The sequence below is a fragment of the Chiloscyllium punctatum genome, chromosome 50, assembly GCF_047496795.1.
Source record: "Chiloscyllium punctatum isolate Juve2018m chromosome 50, sChiPun1.3, whole genome shotgun sequence".
NCBI classification, from domain to species: Eukaryota; Metazoa; Chordata; class Chondrichthyes; order Orectolobiformes; family Hemiscylliidae; genus Chiloscyllium; species Chiloscyllium punctatum.
In genome coordinates, this window is record NC_092788.1 from 31,735,450 (window position 1) to 31,752,184 (window position 16,735).

Below are 16,735 nucleotides of genomic sequence, written 5' to 3' on the forward strand. Positions count from 1 at the left end.
TACCTCAAGGGATATCCAACCGAGGTGGGCATGTGAGTCAGTTCCCCCCCGCTCCCCCGGTTGGGCACAACAATGCATGGCCAGAGAAACTTCCGGAAGAGGAAAGGGGGAACAATGAGAAGTTGTGGTTCATGTGGAAACCAATGACCTGGGATGGGGGGAGGGGGGGGCGATAGAATCTCTGGAGTAGAAACCTCCAGTCCTCACCTGAGTACCAACCTCAGAAATGCCACCTGCACCAGGGGCTAGGCCATTTTTATTGTGGAAGGTGATGCCACTGTTTATGAAAGGGACCATGGGTAACCCAAGAAGGCACAGACCAGTCAAGGTTGGCATTAGTTGTGGGAACACCATCACACGATAAGATGAAGAGACACTCAGAGAAATAAAATAAGTGTCAACACTCAATGGCCGAGCTGTCTTTTTGGAGGGAGGGCCGTGACTGAGGGATTGCGCTCCCTGAAATCGGGGGCAAACAGACCAGAGGCAAAACTGATTCTCTCCGAGTGATGTGAATTTTTGGAGCTCTCTTTATGGGCGGCACGGTGGCACAGTGGTTAGCACTGCTGCCTCACAGCGCCAGAGACCCGGGTTCAATTCCCGCCTCAGGCGACTGACTGTGTGGAGTTTGCACGTTCTCCCCAGTGTCTGCGTGGGTTTCCTCCGGGTGCTCCGGTTTCCTCCCACAGTCCAAAGATGTGCAGGGTCAGGGTGAATTGGCCATGTTAAATTGCCCGTAGTGTTAGGTAAGTGGTAGATGTAGATGTAGATGTAGGGGTCTGGGTGGGTTACGCTTCGGCGGGGCGGTGTGGACTTGTTGGGCCGAAGGGCCTGTTTCCACACTGTGAGTAATCTAATCTAATCTTCCTGAAAAGGTTGAGTCAGAGAACCCCATTGGCATGGAGACACAGGCCCTTCGGCCCACACTGGTCTGTGCTGACCAAAATGTCCATCCAACGGTAACCCCCATTTCCCAGTACTTGTCCTTTCCTATCCAAATATTGGCCCAAATGCCCTTTAAATGCCCTTTAAATGTTATTAATGTACACGCCTCAGTCACTTCCACTGGCAGCTCGTTCCACATGCATGTGTAAAAACGTTGCCCCTTTAGTCTTTACTTAAACAGATGCTCTCTAGTCCTCGATACTGCAATCTTGGGGAAAAGACTGAGTGCATTCACCCTCTCCATACACCTCTATAAAGGTATCCCCTCAGTCTCCCGCACCCGAAAGAAAAATGTCCTAGCTTGTCCAACCTCCCCCTATAATTCACACCCTCGAGTCTTAGCAACATCCTTGTAAATTTCTTCCACGCTCTTCCCAGTTTAATAACGTCCTTCCTGTAGCAAGGTGACCGAAACTGAACACGACACCCCAAGTGCGGCCTCACCAGTGTCCTGTACAGCTGCAACATAACTTCCCAACTCCTATACGTAAAGCTCTGACTGATGAAGGCCAGTGTGCCAAAAGCCTTCTTCACTGCCCTGGGACTCCACTCCCAGAGAACCGTGCACCTGAACTCCAACCTCTAACATCAGAAAGAAGGTACAGACACCTGAACACACGCATCAGCCGGTTTTCACAACAGTTTCTCCCCTGTAGTTGTGAGAATACTGAATGGACTCACAAACTCTTAACATTTGCCTGGGCCTGTGTTCATTTTTACCGCTGTTTACCTATCAATGCGACTTAATTTGTCTGTATTGCTCGCAAGACAAACCTTCTCACTGTGTCTGGGTACACGTGACAATAAATTCAATTCAATCCAATCCAATTCAATTTAATTCAATCCCGTCCAATCCAATCCAATTTAACTCCAGTGCTCTCCCCCTCAGGCCGAAAGGGCCTTGACCATTTTCCTGCAGGGGATAGACAGATTATTGTGAAGCGAAGAGTTGTAAGTTTATTGGAGGAGGCAACAATATATCCGACCAGCCATCATCCTATTGAAGGGGGGCTAGCAGGTTGGGAGGGGAGGCAGTGTGAACGGCCTCCTCCTGACTTTTCGCCGGGAACGCTTTGCCAGTGGAAAGACACACACGCACATGAATTCCTGCGATGCAGCTTTCCTTTATTTGTGAAGCAGGGAAACACGAGCGAACGTTCTCGGGCCCCCACGCGCCAGCAGAGCCTGTATCCCCAGAGCAAACCCGACCACCTCAAGCGACAGTGAAGCTCACAAGGCAAGAGGGGGGAGTGAAGGGAAGAATGGGGGGGGGGGGGGGGGGGGGAAGGGGCAGGAGTGTGCGGGGGTGGGGGGCGGCTACACCTCGGGGAGGGGAGGGATTAATCAGAGACCCGGTATCCGTGGAAGTTCAGGTAGGCCGCCTGCCTCAGCACGGACCCTTTTTTGAGCTGCACGCACACTTTGTCCCCCTCCGCCAGGAAAATCAGGACAGTGCGCTCAGAAAACTGAGTGTTGCCCTCCGACAGGTCGCTGTAGATGGAGCTGACCTCGACGTTGTTCTTCACGAGGCTGACGGAGGTCGCCGTCCCTTTGCCCGGGAACGAGGAATAGACGAAGGAGTAGACACCTTGGATGGGGCAGGTGAAGATTCCAGTGGTGTTGTCGTAGCCTTCCTCTCGGTTCAGAGTAACCTGGTCAAATATGAAGGGGACGCCCGTGATGGAGATAGCATCACCCTCTGAGTAGGCGGCAGCGAACAGTGCAGCGTGGTGGTCATGGGCCTCTGGCAGAGAGAGAGAGAGAGAGAGAGACGGAGAGAGAGTGAGCACTTCAATATGAACGCACAGCACAAGTCATCTCATCGCTGGTTAAAAACGACCATCTCACCATCCTCAACCCAATTCTCAGCATTTGGTTCTTTGGGGCAGCACGGCGGCTCAGTGGGTAGCGCTGGTGCCCCCCCCCCACTGCCAGGGAGCCGGGTTCGACTCCAGCCTCGGGTGACTGTCTGTGTGGAGTTTGCACATTCAATCCCAGTGTCTGCGTGGGTTTCCTCCCACTATCCACAGACGTGCAGGTTAGGGTGGATTGGCCCGTGCTAAATTGTCCCCGTAGTGCCCAGGGATGTGCGGGTTAGGGTGGATTGGCCGTGCTAAATTGTCCCCGTAGTGCCCAGGGATGTACAGGTTAGGGTGGATTGGCCCATGCTAAATTGTCCCCGTAGTGCCCAGGGATGTGCAGGTTAGGGTGGATTGGCCGTGCTAAATTGTCCCCGTAGTGCCCAGGGATGTACAGGTTAAGGTGGATTGGCCGTGCTAAATTGTCCCTGTAGTGCCCAGGGATGTGCAGGTTAGGGTGGATTGGCCCGTGCTAAATTGTCCCCGTAGTGCCCAGGGATGTGCGGGTTAGGGTGGATTGGCCGTGCTAAATTGTCCCCGTAGTGCCCAGGGATGTACAGGTTAGGGTGGATTGGCCCATGCTAAATTGTCCCCGTAGTGCCCAGGGATGTGCAGGTTAGGGTGGATTGGCCGTGCTAAATTGTCCCCGTAGTGCCCAGGGATGTACAGGTTAAGGTGGATTGGCCGTGCTAAATTGTCCCTGTAGTGCCCAGGGATGTGCAGGTTAGGGTGGATTGGCCCGTGCTAAATTGTCCCCGTAGTGCCCAGGGATGTACAGGTTAAGGTGGATTGGCCGTGCTAAATTGTCCCTGTAGTGCCCAGGGATGTGCAGGTTAGGGTGGATTGGCCCGTGCTAAATTGTCCCCGTAGTGCCCAGGGATGTGCAGGTTAGGGTGGATTGGCCGTGCTAAATTGTCCCTGTAGTGCCCAGGGATGTGCAGGTTAGGGTGGATTGGCCCGTGCTAAATTGTCCCCGTAGTGCCCAGGGATGTACAGGTTAAGGTGGATTGGCCGTGCTAAATTGTCCCTGTAGTGCCCAGGGATGTGCAGGTTAGGGTGGATTGGCCCGTGCTAAATTGTCCCCGTAGTGCCCAGGGATGTGCAGGTTCGGGTGGATTGGCCGTGCTAAATTGTCCCCGTAGTGCCCAGGGATGTGCAGGTTAGGGCGGATTGGCCGTGCTAAATTGTCCCTGTAGTGCCCAGGGATGTGCAGGTTAGGGTGGATTGGCCGTGCTAAATTGTCCCCGTAGTGCCCAGGGATGTGCAGGTTAGGGTGGATTGGCCGTGCTAAATTGTCCCTGTAGTGCCCAGGGATGTGCAGGTTAGGGTGGATTGGCCGTGCTAAATTGTCCCTGTAGTGCCCATGGATGTGCAGGTTAGGGTGGATTGACCGTGCTAAATTGTCCCCGTAGTGCCCAGGGATGTACAGGTTAGGGTGGATTGGCCCGTGCTAAATTGTCCCCGTAGTGCCCAGAGATGTACAGGTTAAGGTGGATTGGCCGTGCTAAATTGTCCCTGTAGTGCCCAGGGATGTGCAGGTTAGGGTGGATTGGCCCGTGCTAAATTGTCCCCGTAGTGCCCAGGGATGTACAGGTTAAGGTGGATTGGCCGTGCTAAATTGTCCCTGTAGTGCCCAGGGATGTGCAGGTTAGGGTGGATTGGCCCGTGCTAAATTGTCCCCGTAGTGCCCAGGGATGTGCAGGTTAGGGTGGATTGGCCGTGCTAAATTGTCCCCGTAGTGCCCAGGGATGTGCAGGTTAGGGTGGATTGGCCATGCTAAATTGTCCCATAGTGCCCAGGGATGTGCTGGTTAGGGTGGATTGGCCCGTGCTAAATTGTCCCATAGTGCCCAGGGATGTACAGGTTAGGGTGGATTGGCCGTGCTAAATTGTCCCATAGTGCCCAGGGATGTGCAGGTTAGGGTGGATTTGCCCGTGCTAAATTGTCCCCGTAGTGCCCAGTGATGTGCAGGTTAGGGTGGATTGGCCGTGCTAAATTGTCCCATAGTGCCCAGGGATGTGCAGGTTAGGGTGGATTGGCCCGTGCTAAATTGTCCCATAGTGCCCAGGGATGTGCTGGTTAGGGTGGATTGGCCCGTGCTAAATTGTCCCATAGTGCCCAGGGATGTACAGGTTAGGGTGGATTGGCCGTGCTAAATTGTCCCATAGTGCCCAGGGATGTGCAGGTTAGGGTGGATTGGCCCGTGCTAAATTGTCCCCGTAGTGCCCAGGGATGTGCAGGTTAGGGTGGATTGGCCCGTGCTAAATTGTCCCAGTAGTGCCCAGGGATGTGCAGGTTAGGGTGGATTGGCCGTGCTAAATTGTCCCTGTAGTGCCCAGGGATGTGCAGGTTAGGGTGGATTGGCCGTGCTAAATTGTCCCCGTAGTGCCCAGGGATGTACAGGTTAGGGTGGATTGGCCGTGCTAAATTGTCCCTGTAGTGCCCAGGGATGTGCAGGTTAGGGTGGATTGGCCGTGCTAAATTGTCCCCGTAGTGTCCAGGGATGTGCAGGTTAAGGTGGATTGGCCGTGCTAAATTGTCCCCGTAGTGCCCAGGGATGTACACGTCAGGGTGGATTGGCCATGCTAAATTGTCCCCGTAGTGCCCAGGGATGTACAGGTTAGGGTGGATTGGCCGTGCTAAATTGTCCCCTAGTGCCCAGGGATGTGCAGGTTAGGGTGGATTGGCCGTGCTAAATTGTCCCCGTAGTGCCCAGGGATGTGCAGGTTAGGGTGGATTGGCCGTGCTAAATTGTCCCCGTAGTGCCCAGGGATGTGCAGGTTAGGGTGGATTGGCCGTGCTAAATTGTCCCTGTAGTGCCCAGGGATGTGCAGGTTAGGGTGGATTGGCCGTGCTAAATTGTCCCATAGTGCCCAGGGATGTGCAGGTTAGGGTGGATTGTCCGTGCTAAATTGTCCCCGTAGTGCCCAGGGATGTGCAGGTTAGGGTGGATTGGCCGTGCTAAATTGTCCCCGTAGTGCCCAGGGATGTGCGGGTTAGGGTGGATTGGCCCGTGCTAAATTGTCCCCGTAGTGCCCAGGGATGTGCAGGTTAGGGTGGATTGGCCGTGCTAAATTGTCCCCGTAGTGCCCAGGGATGTGCAGGTTAGGGTGGATTGGCCCGTGCTAAATTGTCCCCGTAGTGCCCAGGGATGTGTAGGTTAGGGTGGATTGACCGTGCTAAATTGTCCCTGTAGTGCCCAGGGATGTGCAGGTTAGGGTGGATTGGCCGTGCTAAATTCCCCATCGTTTTCAGGGATGTGTTGATTAGTTGCATTAGGCAGGGGTAGATGTAAGAAAATGGTGTAGGGGAATGGGTCTGTGTGGGCAACTCTTCAGAGGGTTAGTGCCAAATGGCCTGTTTCCACACTGCCGGGAGTCTGTGATGATTTGTCTGCTCTGGTGTCGCACGCGCACGGCTGAGCACCTCTTCAGTGTTGTGACTCTTTCTGTTTCTCCCAGCCAGCAGTGAGTTCCATTCTCCCATCACAATCTGGGTGAACGTTCTCTCCAACCCCGCATCAACCTGCTTGCCAATGCCTTCACCAAATGGGCTGTGTTTCTCCCCTGTCTGTGCTCTGTTGTGATTTTGTACATCTCCCCAGCACGATCTCCTTCCCAGGTAAACAACCCCTCTGTCCAATGGTTCTTCAGAGCTGCGACTGTCCAGCACCAGTTGCATCCTAATATGTGTCCGTTTCGCCAGTGCTGTCCCATCCCCACTGTAATGTGCACTCCCCAATTGCCCACTATTTTCTAACTGTGGCCTCGCCAATATTTCATACAATTCCAGTATTAGCTTCCGGTCCTTCAACTCTTGGCGATTAAAGAAAATTATCCGAATTGCTTCTGCACTACTTTATCTCCCTTTCCTTTCAGGGACTGGTGTACCTGAATTCCCTTAGTGCTCGCCCGATCATGTGCTCCCTTGTCCTGCTCACGCTGATCGAGTCTGAACTTCATTAGTGCATCCATATCTGCTTCCATTGAGAAATTGAACTGCGCTTGCCGTACAAGTTGGCAAGAGCAGCTCACAGGGTCGGGCTCCTGCAAACGAGTAACTCACCTGCTGACTCCCCAGAGCCTTACCCGCAAGTCGGGAGAGAGAGGAAAAGCACCCCATCACCCCCACCTTGCCCTGGGTGGGTACATCTCCCATTACCTCCCAAGGAGAAAGTGGCCTCTCTCTGACTGGCACCCACACCGCCACCGGTGGCTCAGCATCGGCCAGCAACAAGACACAGCGCAGACACGTGCACTTTGCGAACCCACCACAACCACCGGTCCAGAAGGAACGTGCTTCCCTGGCCATTTCCAGATGCGGAGGCCTGATTTGGGAACCCCATCGCTGTCGCTTCGCCGGATCACGATCCCGGAACAGCCCTCCCGGGCAGGGTGAGACAGCAGGGGGGGGGGGGGATCAAGAACCCAATGCCCATCCATCACCATCCCGGCTTCCGAAAGGGCGGGGGGAGTGGGGAGGGATGCAACTAAGGATTGGAGAGAAATGCTGTCCCAGTCATCGAGCAAACAAATGACAGAAAACTGCGCACAACGCCCCCACATCCTCCCAGGTGTTCGGTGGGCACACCAAGATGGAAGACTCTATCATAGAGGATGATAGAATCCCGAAAGTAAGGAAACATTCCTTTAGCCCAACATTCCCACATCGACCCTCCGAAGAGTAACCCGCCCAGTCCCATTCTACCCAACTCTACATTTACCCCCGATTAATGCACCTAACCTTCACATCCCTGGACACTATGGTGCAATTTAGCAGGGCCAATCCACCCTAACCTGTACATCCCTGGGCACTACGGGGACAATTTAGCACGGGCCAATCCACCCTAACCTGCACATCCCTGGGCACTACAGGGACAATTTAGCACGGCCAATCCACCCTAACCTGCACATCCCTGGGCACTACGGGGACAATTTAGCATGGCCAATCCACCCTAACCTGCACATCCCTGGGCACTACGGGGACAATTTAGCACGGCCAATCCACCCTAACCTGCACATCCCTGGGCACTACGGGGACAATTTAGCACGGCCAATCCACCCTAACCTGTACATCCCTGGGCACTAAGGGACAATTTAGCACGGCCAATCCACCCTAACCTGCACATCCCTGGGCACTATGGGGACAATTTAGCACGGCCAATCCACGCTAACCTGCACATCCCAGGGAACTGTGGGACAATTTAGCACGGCCAATCCACCCTAACCTGCACATCCCTGGGCACTACGGGGACAATTTAGCACGGCCAATCCACCCTAACCTGCACATCCCTAGGCACAATGGGACAATTTAGCACGGCCAATCCACGCTAACCTGCACATCCCAGGGAACTGTGGGACAATTTAGCACGGCCAATCCACCCTAACCTGCACATCCCTGGGCACTACGGGGACAATTTAGCATGGCCAATCCACCCTAACCTGCACATCCCTGGGCACTACAGGGACAATTTAGCACGGGCCAATCCACCCTAACCTGCACATCCCTAGGCACAATGGGACAATTTAGCACGGGCCAAACCACCCTAACCTGCACATCCCTGGGCACTATGGGGCAATTTAGCACGGGCCAATCCACCCTAACCTGCACATCCCTGTGCACTATGGGGCAATTTAGCACGGCCAATCCACCCTAACCTGCACATCCCTGGGCACTACGGGGACAATTTAGCACGGCCAATCCACCCTAACCTGCACATCCCTGGGCACTATGGGGACAATTTAGCACGGGCCAATCCACCCTAACCTGTACATCCCTGGGCACTATGGGGACAATTTAGCACGGCCAATCCACCCTAACCTGCACATCCCTAGGCACAATGGGACAATTTAGCACGGCCAATCCACCCTAACCTGCACATCCCTGTGCACTATGGGGCAATTTAGCACGGCCAATCCACCCTAACCTGCACATCCCAGGGAACTGTGGGACAATGTAGCATAGCCAATCCACCCTAACCTGCACATCCCTGGGCACTACGGGGACAATTTAGCATGGCCAATCCACCCTAACCTGTACATCCCTGGGCACTATGGGGACAATTTAGCATGGCCAATCCACCCTAACCTGCACATTCCTGGACACTATGGGGACAATTTAGCACGGGCCAATCCACCCTAACCTGCACATCCCTGGGCACTACGGGGACAATTTAGCACGGGCCAATCCACCCTAACCTGCACATCCCTGTGCACTATGGGGCAATTTAGCACGGCCAATCCACCCTAACCAGCACATCCCTGGGCACTACGGGGACAATTTAGCACGGCCAATCCACCCTAACCTGCACATCCCTGGGCACTACGGGGACAATTTAGCACAGTCAATCCACCCTAACCTGCATATCCCTGGGCACTACGGGGACAATTTAGCATGGGCCAATCCACCCTAACCTGCACATTATTGGTCTGTGGGAGGAATCCAGAGCACCCAGAGTAAACCCACACTGACACGGGGACGCGGTGAGAAAGTACAAACTCCACACAGACAGGCGCCCCAGGGGGGAATCGAATCCAGGTCCCTGGCACCGCGAAGCAACAATGCCAACCATTGTGTCCCTGTGCCACCCACATTTCTCTCAGTGCTCCCCAAATAGCTCCCACACCAGCCTGCCCATGGAGCGAGAATCCATCGGGAAACTGTGTCGTATTTTGGGATTTCTCGCGACTCCATGTTCCCCCAACGCACCCTCATGTTCGTGGGTTTCCAGTCTGGTGAGCCGATCCCTCAGGGCCTGCAGCTGAACCTTGAGTTCAGCGCAATCATCCTACAGCAAGAGATAAAACAAACAGTGCAGAAACAATATTCCAACGTTCAGGTCAGATCAGGAAGGTACAGCAAGTTGGGGCAGCGGGTTTAGGTACAGAGCAAAGCTCTCTCTACACTGTCCCCATCGAACACACCCAGGGACAGGGGGTTAGATACAGAGCAGAGCTCTCCCTACACTGTGCCCCATCAAACACACCCAGGGACAGGGGGTTAGATACAGAGCAGAGCTCTCTCCACACTGTCCCCATCAAACACTCCCAGGGACAGGGGGTTAGATACAGAGCAGAGCTCTCTCTACACTGTCCCCATCAAACACTCCCAGGGACAGGGGGTTAGATACAGAGTAAAGCTCTCTCTACACTGTCCCCATCAAACACTCCCAGGGACAGGGGGTTAGATACAGAGCAGAGCTCTCTCTACACTGTCCCCATCAAACACTCCCAGGGACAGGGGGTTAGATACAGAGTAAAGCTCTCTCTACACTGTCCCCATCAAACACTCCCAGGGACAGGGGGTTAGATACAGAGCAGAGCTCTCTCTACACTGTCCCCATCAAACACTCCCAGGGACAGGGGGTTTAGGTACAGAGCAAAGCTCTCTCTACACTGTCCCCATCGAACACACCCAGGGACAGGGGGTTAGATACAGAGCAGAGCTCTCCCTACACTGTGCCCCATCAAACACACCCAGGGACAGGGGGTTAGATACAGAGCAGAGCTCTCTCTACACTGTCCCCATCAAACACTCCCAGGGACAGGGGGTTAGATACAGAGTAAAGCTCTCTCTACACTGTCCCCATCAAACACTCCCAGGGACAGGGGGTTAGATACAGAGCAGAGCTCTCTCTACACTGTCCCCATCAAACACTCCCAGGGACAGGGGGTTAGATACAGAGTAAAGCTCTCTCTACACTGTCCCCATCAAACACTCCCAGGGACAGGGGGTTAGATACAGAGCAGAGCTCTCTCTACACTGTCCCCATCAAACACTCCCAGGGACAGGGGGTTTAGGTACAGAGCAAAGCTCTCTCTACACTGTCCCCATCGAACACACCCAGGGACAGGGGGTTAGATACAGAGCAGAGCTCTCTCTACACTGTCCCCATCAAACACTCCCAGGGACAGGGGGTTAGATACAGAGTAAAGCTCTCTCTACACTGTCCCCATCAAATACACCCAGGGACAGGGCATTTAGGTACAGAGTAAAGCTCTCTCTACACTGTGCCCCCTCAAACACTCCCAGGGACAGGGGGTTTAGGTACAGAGTAAAGCTCTCTCTACACTGTCCCCATCAAACACACCCAGGGACAGGGGGTTCAGGTACAGAGTAAAGCTCCCTCTACACTGTGCCCCCTCAAACACACCCAGGGACAGGGGGTTCAGGTACAGAGTAAAGCTCCCTCTACACTGTGCCCCCTCAAACACTCCCAGGGACAGGGGGTTTAGGTACAGAGCAGAGCTCCCTCTACACTGTGCCCCCTCAAACACTCCCAGGGACAGGGGGTTTAGGTACAGAGTAAAGCTCCCTCTACACTGTGCCCCCTCAAACACACCCAGGGACAGGGGGTTCAGGTACAGAGTAAAGCTCCCTCTACACTGTGCCACCTCAAACACACCCAGAGACAGGGGGTTTAGGTACAGAGCAGAGCTCCCTCTACACTGTGCCCCCTCAAACACTCCCAGAGACAGGGGGTTTAGGTACAGAGTAAAGCTCTCTCTACACTGTCCCCATCAAACACACCCAGGGACAGGGGGTTCAGGTACAGAGTAAAGCTCCCTCTACACTGTGCCACCTCAAACACACCCAGAGACAGGGGGTTTAGGTACAGAGCAGAGCTCCCTCTACACTGTGCCCTCTCAAACACTCCCAGAGACAGGGGGTTTAGGTACAGAGTAAAGCTCTCTCTACACTGTCCCCATCAAACACACCCAGGGACAGGGGGTTCAGGTACAGAGTAAAGCTCCCTCTACACTGTGCCCCCTCAAACACACCCAGGGACAGGGGGTTCAGGTACAGAGTAAAGCTCCCTCTACACTGTGCCACCTCAAACACACCCAGAGACAGGGGGTTTAGGTACAGAGCAGAGCTCCCTCTACACTGTGCCCCCTCAAACACTCCCAGAGACAGGGGGTTTAGGTACAGAGTAAAGCTCTCTCTACACTGTCCCCATCAAACACACCCAGGGACAGGGGGTTCAGGTACAGAGTAAAGCTCCCTCTACACTGTGCCCCCTCAAACACACCCAGAGACAGGGGGTTTAGGTACAGAGCAGAGCTCCCTCTACACTGTGCCCCCTCAAACACTCCCAGAGACAGGGGGTTTAGGTACAGAGTAAAGCTCTCTCTACACTGTCCCCATCAAACACACCCAGGGACAGGGGGTTCAGGTACAGAGTAAAGCTCCCTCTACACTGTGCCCCCTCAAACACACCCAGGGACAGGGGGTTCAGGTACAGAGTAAAGCTCCCTCTACACTGTGCCACCTCAAACACACCCAGAGACAGGGGGTTTAGGTACAGAGCAGAGCTCCCTCTACACTGTGCCCCCTCAAACACTCCCAGGGACAGGGGGTTCAGGTACAGAGTAAAGCTCTCTCTACACTGTGCCCCCTCAAACACTCCCAGAGACAGGGGGTTTAGGTACAGAGCAGAGCTCCCTCTACACTGTGCCCCCTCAAACACACCCAGGGACAGGGGGTTCAGGTACAGAGTAAAGCTCCTCTACACTGTGCCCCATCAAATACACCCAGGGACAGGGCATTTAGGTACAGAGCAGAGCTCTCTCTACACTGTCCCCATCAAACACACCCAGGGACAGGGCATTTAGGTACAGAGTAAAGCTCTCTCTACACTGTCCCCATCAAACACACCCAGGGACAGGGGGTTTAGGTACAGAGTAAAGCTCTCTCTACACTGTCCCCATCAAATACACCCAGGGACAGGGCATTTAGGTACAGAGTAAAGCTCTCTCTACACTGTCCCCATCAAATACACCCAGGGACAGGGGGTTTAGGTACAGAGTAAAGCTCCCTCTACACTGTGCCCCCTCAAACACTCCCAGGGACAGGGGGTTTAGGTACAGAGTAAAGCTCTCTCTACACTGTGCCCCCTCAAACACTCCCAGGGACAGGGGGTTTAGGTACAGAGTAAAGCTCTCTCTACACTGTCCCCATCAAATACACCCAGGGACAGGGGGTTTAGGTACAGAGTAAAGCTCCCTCTACACTGTGCCCCCTCAAACACACCCAGGGACAGGGGGTTCAGGTACAGAGTAAAGCTCCCTCTACACTGTGCCCCCTCAAACACACCCAGGGACAGGGGGTTTAGGTACAGAGCAGATCTCCCTCTACACTGTCCCCATCAAACACACCCAGGGACAGGGGGTTCAGGTACAGAGTAAAGCTCTCTCTACACTGTGCCCCCTCAAACACTCCCAGAGACAGGGTGTTTAGGTACAGAGCAGAGCTCCCTCTACACTGTGCCCCCTCAAACACACCCAGGGACAGGGGGTTCAGGTACAGAGTAAAGCTCCCTCTACACTGTGCCCCATCAAATACACCCAGGGACAGGGCATTTAGGTACAGAGCAGAGCTCTCTCTACACTGTCCCCATCAAACACACCCAGGGACAGGGCATTTAGGTACAGAGTAAAGCTCCATCTACACTGTGCCCCCTGAAACACTCCCAGAGACAGGGGGTTTAGGTACAGAGTAAAGCTCTCTCTACACTGTCCCCATCAAACACACCCAGGGACAGGGGGTTCAGGTACAGAGTAAAGCTCCCTCTACACTGTGCCCCCTCAAACACACCCAGGGACAGGGGGTTCAGGTACAGAGTAAAGCTGCCTCTACACTGTGCCCCCTCAAACACTCCCAGAGACAGGGGGTTTAGGTACAGAGTAAAGCTCTCTCTACACTGTCCCCATCAAACACACCCAGGGACAGGGGGTTCAGGTACAGAGTAAAGCTCCCTCTACACTGTGCCCCCTCAAACACACCCAGGGACAGGGGGTTCAGGTACAGAGTAAAGCTGCCTCTACACTGTGCCCCCTCAAACACTCCCAGAGACAGGGGGTTTAGGTACAGAGCAGAGCTCCCTCTACACTGTGCCCCATCAAACACACCCAGGGACAAGGCGTTTAGGTACAGAGTAAAGCTCTCTCTACACTGTGCCCCCTCAAACACTCCCAGAGACAGGGGGTTTAGGTACAGAGTAAAGCTCCCTCTACACTGTCTCCCACTCCCAGGAACAGGGGGTTAGATACAGAGTAAAGCCTTCTCTACACTGCTCCCCCAGCAAAGGCTCTCAGGGACAGGGGATTAGATACAGAGTAAAGCTCTCTCTACACTGTCCCCCCACTCCCAGGGACAGGGGATTAGATACAGAGTAAAGCTCTCTCTACACTGTCCCCCCACTCCCAGGGACAGGGGGTTAGATACAGAGTAAAGCTCTCTCTACACTGTCCCCCCACTCCCAGGGACAGGGGGTTAGATACAGAGTAAAGCTCCTTCTCTCGGTGTAACTCCTTCTCTGTTGGGTGTCTGGGTGTGTTGGCTGGACGTTTGGGGTCGATGGTGGGGGAGGGGGGGGGCAACTTGTGGTTTTCACTCAGCCCAACGTGTTCCGATTACCTTGCTGTCGGAGTGAGCCAAGGATGAGGTGAGGCATTGAGTGAAGCTGATAATCAGCAGAACCTCCTGAAGGGGAGAGAAGAGAGAAATCAGAGTAAAAGACCAGTTTCTCCTGAGAGATGTTCCCATTTGGACGCAGTTGGCCCCACAATCTGTGATGGTGTACTTACTTTCCCACAGGACAACATGGTATCGACTTGCTATCCTCCTTGCACCGTTTCTGACCCTCTCTCGAATCTCTCCCTGCTCCAGACGTCTGTGTGCCTTTTGTACAAGTTCGGAGGGGAGGAGTCTCCGAATTGATTGATTTTGTGGTCGCCTAATTCCTCCCCATCAACATCACTCGATCTCCCTCTGACTGGACTCTTGAGTGCCAAAGATGCTTCTTATTTTCAAAACGAATATCTGATTACAGGAACTGTTTTGTTCAATGTGTTGATGCTGTGATAAAGTTCAGCCCCGGCTATTGTTCCTATCCAAGTGCGTCGCCTCAAGTTTTCCCGTATTATGTTTCATTTGCTGAGCTTTTTCCCCAATTCATGAACTTCCCATGTCCCTCCACACGCTCTCGGAGCAACACTTGCCACCGGTCTTCCTGCCGATAATCATGAGGTGCTGGATTTTGGGAAAGGCAAATCAGGGCAGCACTTAGACACAACTTTTTTTTAAGATTAGATTACTTACAGTGTGGAAACAGGCCCTTCGGCCCAACAAGTCCACACCGACCCGCAACCCACCCAGACCCTACATTTACCCCTTCACCTAACACTATGGGCAATTTCGCACGGCCAATCCACCCGAACCTGCACATCCCTGGGCACTACAGGGACAATTTAGCACGGCCAATCCACCCGAACCTGCACATCCCTGGGCACTACAGGGACAATTTAGCACGGCCAATCCACCCTAACCTGCACATCCCTGGGCACTACGGGGACAATTTAGCACAGCCAATCTACCCTAACCTGCACATCCCTGTGCACTATGGGGACAATTTAGCACGGCCAATCCACCCTAACCTGCACATCCCTGGGCACTACGGGGACAATTTAGCACGGCCAATCCACCCTAACCTGCACATCCCTGGGCACTACGGGGACAATTTATCACGGCCAATCCACCCTAACCTGTACATCCCTGGGCACTACGGGGACAATTTAGCACGGCCAATCCACCCTAACCTGCACATCCCTGGGCACTACGGGGACAATTTAGCACGGCCAATCCACCCTAACCTGCACATCCCTGGGCACTACGGGACAATTGAGCACGGGCCAATCCACCCTAACCTGCACATCCCTGGGCACTACAGGGACAATTTAGCACGGCCAATCCACCCTAACCTGCACATCCCTGGGCACTACGGGACAATTGAGCATGGCCAATCCACCCTAACCTGCACATCCCTGGGCACTACGGGGACAATTTAGCACGGCCAATCCACCCTAACCTGTACATCCCTGGGCATTACGGGGACAATTTAGCACGGCCAATCCACCCTAACCTGTACATCCCTGGGCACTACGGGGACAATTGAGCACGGCCAATCCACCCTAACCTGCACATCCCTGGGCACTACGGGACAATTGAGCACGGCCAATCCACCCTAACCTGCACGTTTTTCGGATTGTGGGAGGAAACCGGAGCACCCGGAGGGTGCCCACGCAGACACGGGGAGAATGTGCAAACTCCACACAGAGAGTCAGCTGAGGCGGGAATTGAACCCGGGTCTCTGGTGGTGCGAGTTAGCGTTGCTAACCACTGTGCCACTGTGCCGCCCATTAACGATAAGGTCCTGGGGAGTGTTGCTGAACAAAGAGACCTTGGAGTGCAGGTTCCTAGCTCTTTGAAAGTGGAGTCGCAGGTAGATAGGATAGTGAAGGAGGTGTTAGGTATGCTTTCATTTATTGGTCAGAGTATTGAGTATAGGAGTTGGGAGGTCAGGTTGCGGCTGTATTGGTGAGGTCAGTTTTGGAACATTGTGTTCAATTCTGCCTCCCTGTTATAGGAAGGATATTGTGAAACTTGAAAGGGTTCAGAAAAGATTGACAAGGATATTGGAGGGTTTGAGCTACAGGGAGAGGCTGAATAGGCTGGGGCTGTTTACCCTGGAGCGTTGGAGGCTGAGGGGTGACCTTGTAGAGGTTTATTAGGGGCATAGATAGAGTAAATAGACAAGGTCTTTTCCCTCGGGTGGGGGGAAGCCAGAACTAAAGGGTACAGTTTAAGCTGAGAGGATAAAGATTTAAAAGGGACCGAAGGGGCAACTTGTACATGTAGAAGGTGGTGTGGAACGAGCTGCCAGAGGATGTGGTGGGGGCTGGGACAATGCCAACATTTAAAAGGCGTCTGGATGGGGGGGACATGGATAGGGAGGGTTTAGGAGGGAGACGGGCCAAGTGTTGGGGAATGGATGAGGTTAGGATATCCGGGTCAGCACAGACCAATCGGATCGAAGGGTCTGTTTCTGTGCTATGCATCTGTATGACTGGAAATGGGTCGAGATTAATGTG

The 16,735-nt window shown here is 53.9% G+C and overlaps 1 protein-coding gene across 2 annotated transcripts; it reads right to left on the reverse strand.

Annotated features, from left to right (window-relative positions):
- Positions 1–2,231: 2,231 nt before the first annotated feature.
- On the reverse strand, positions 2,232–14,848 carry LOC140470161 (cerebellin-3-like). 2 transcript variants are annotated; one of them, XM_072566586.1, is made up of 4 exons: positions 14,393–14,844; positions 14,223–14,288; positions 9,513–9,591; positions 2,232–2,689 (listed from the first exon to the last, which is right to left on the reverse strand). In XM_072566586.1, exons 1-4 carry the CDS (start codon positions 14,408–14,410, stop codon positions 2,286–2,288), a joined length of 567 nt encoding a protein of 188 aa, XP_072422687.1. In that variant the 5' UTR covers positions 14,411–14,844; the 3' UTR covers positions 2,232–2,285. The 2 variants fall into 2 exon arrangements, with proteins under 2 accessions (XP_072422687.1, XP_072422688.1); XM_072566587.1 differs by lacking the exon at positions 14,223–14,288 and having other exon boundaries at positions 14,393–14,848.
- Positions 14,849–16,735: the final 1,887 nt, after the last annotated feature.

Excerpts from the sequence above, each read along its gene's own strand:
- LOC140470161 (XM_072566586.1), bottom strand. Across the intron at positions 9,592-14,222 it reads TGGCTCACTCCGACAGCAAG|GATGATTGCGCTGAACTCAA; the intron begins GTAATCGGAACA and ends CTCTTGCTGTAG. Across the intron at positions 2,690-9,512 it reads GGAAACCCACGAACATGAGG|AGGCCCATGACCACCACGCT; the intron begins GTGCGTTGGGGG and ends TCTCTCTGCCAG.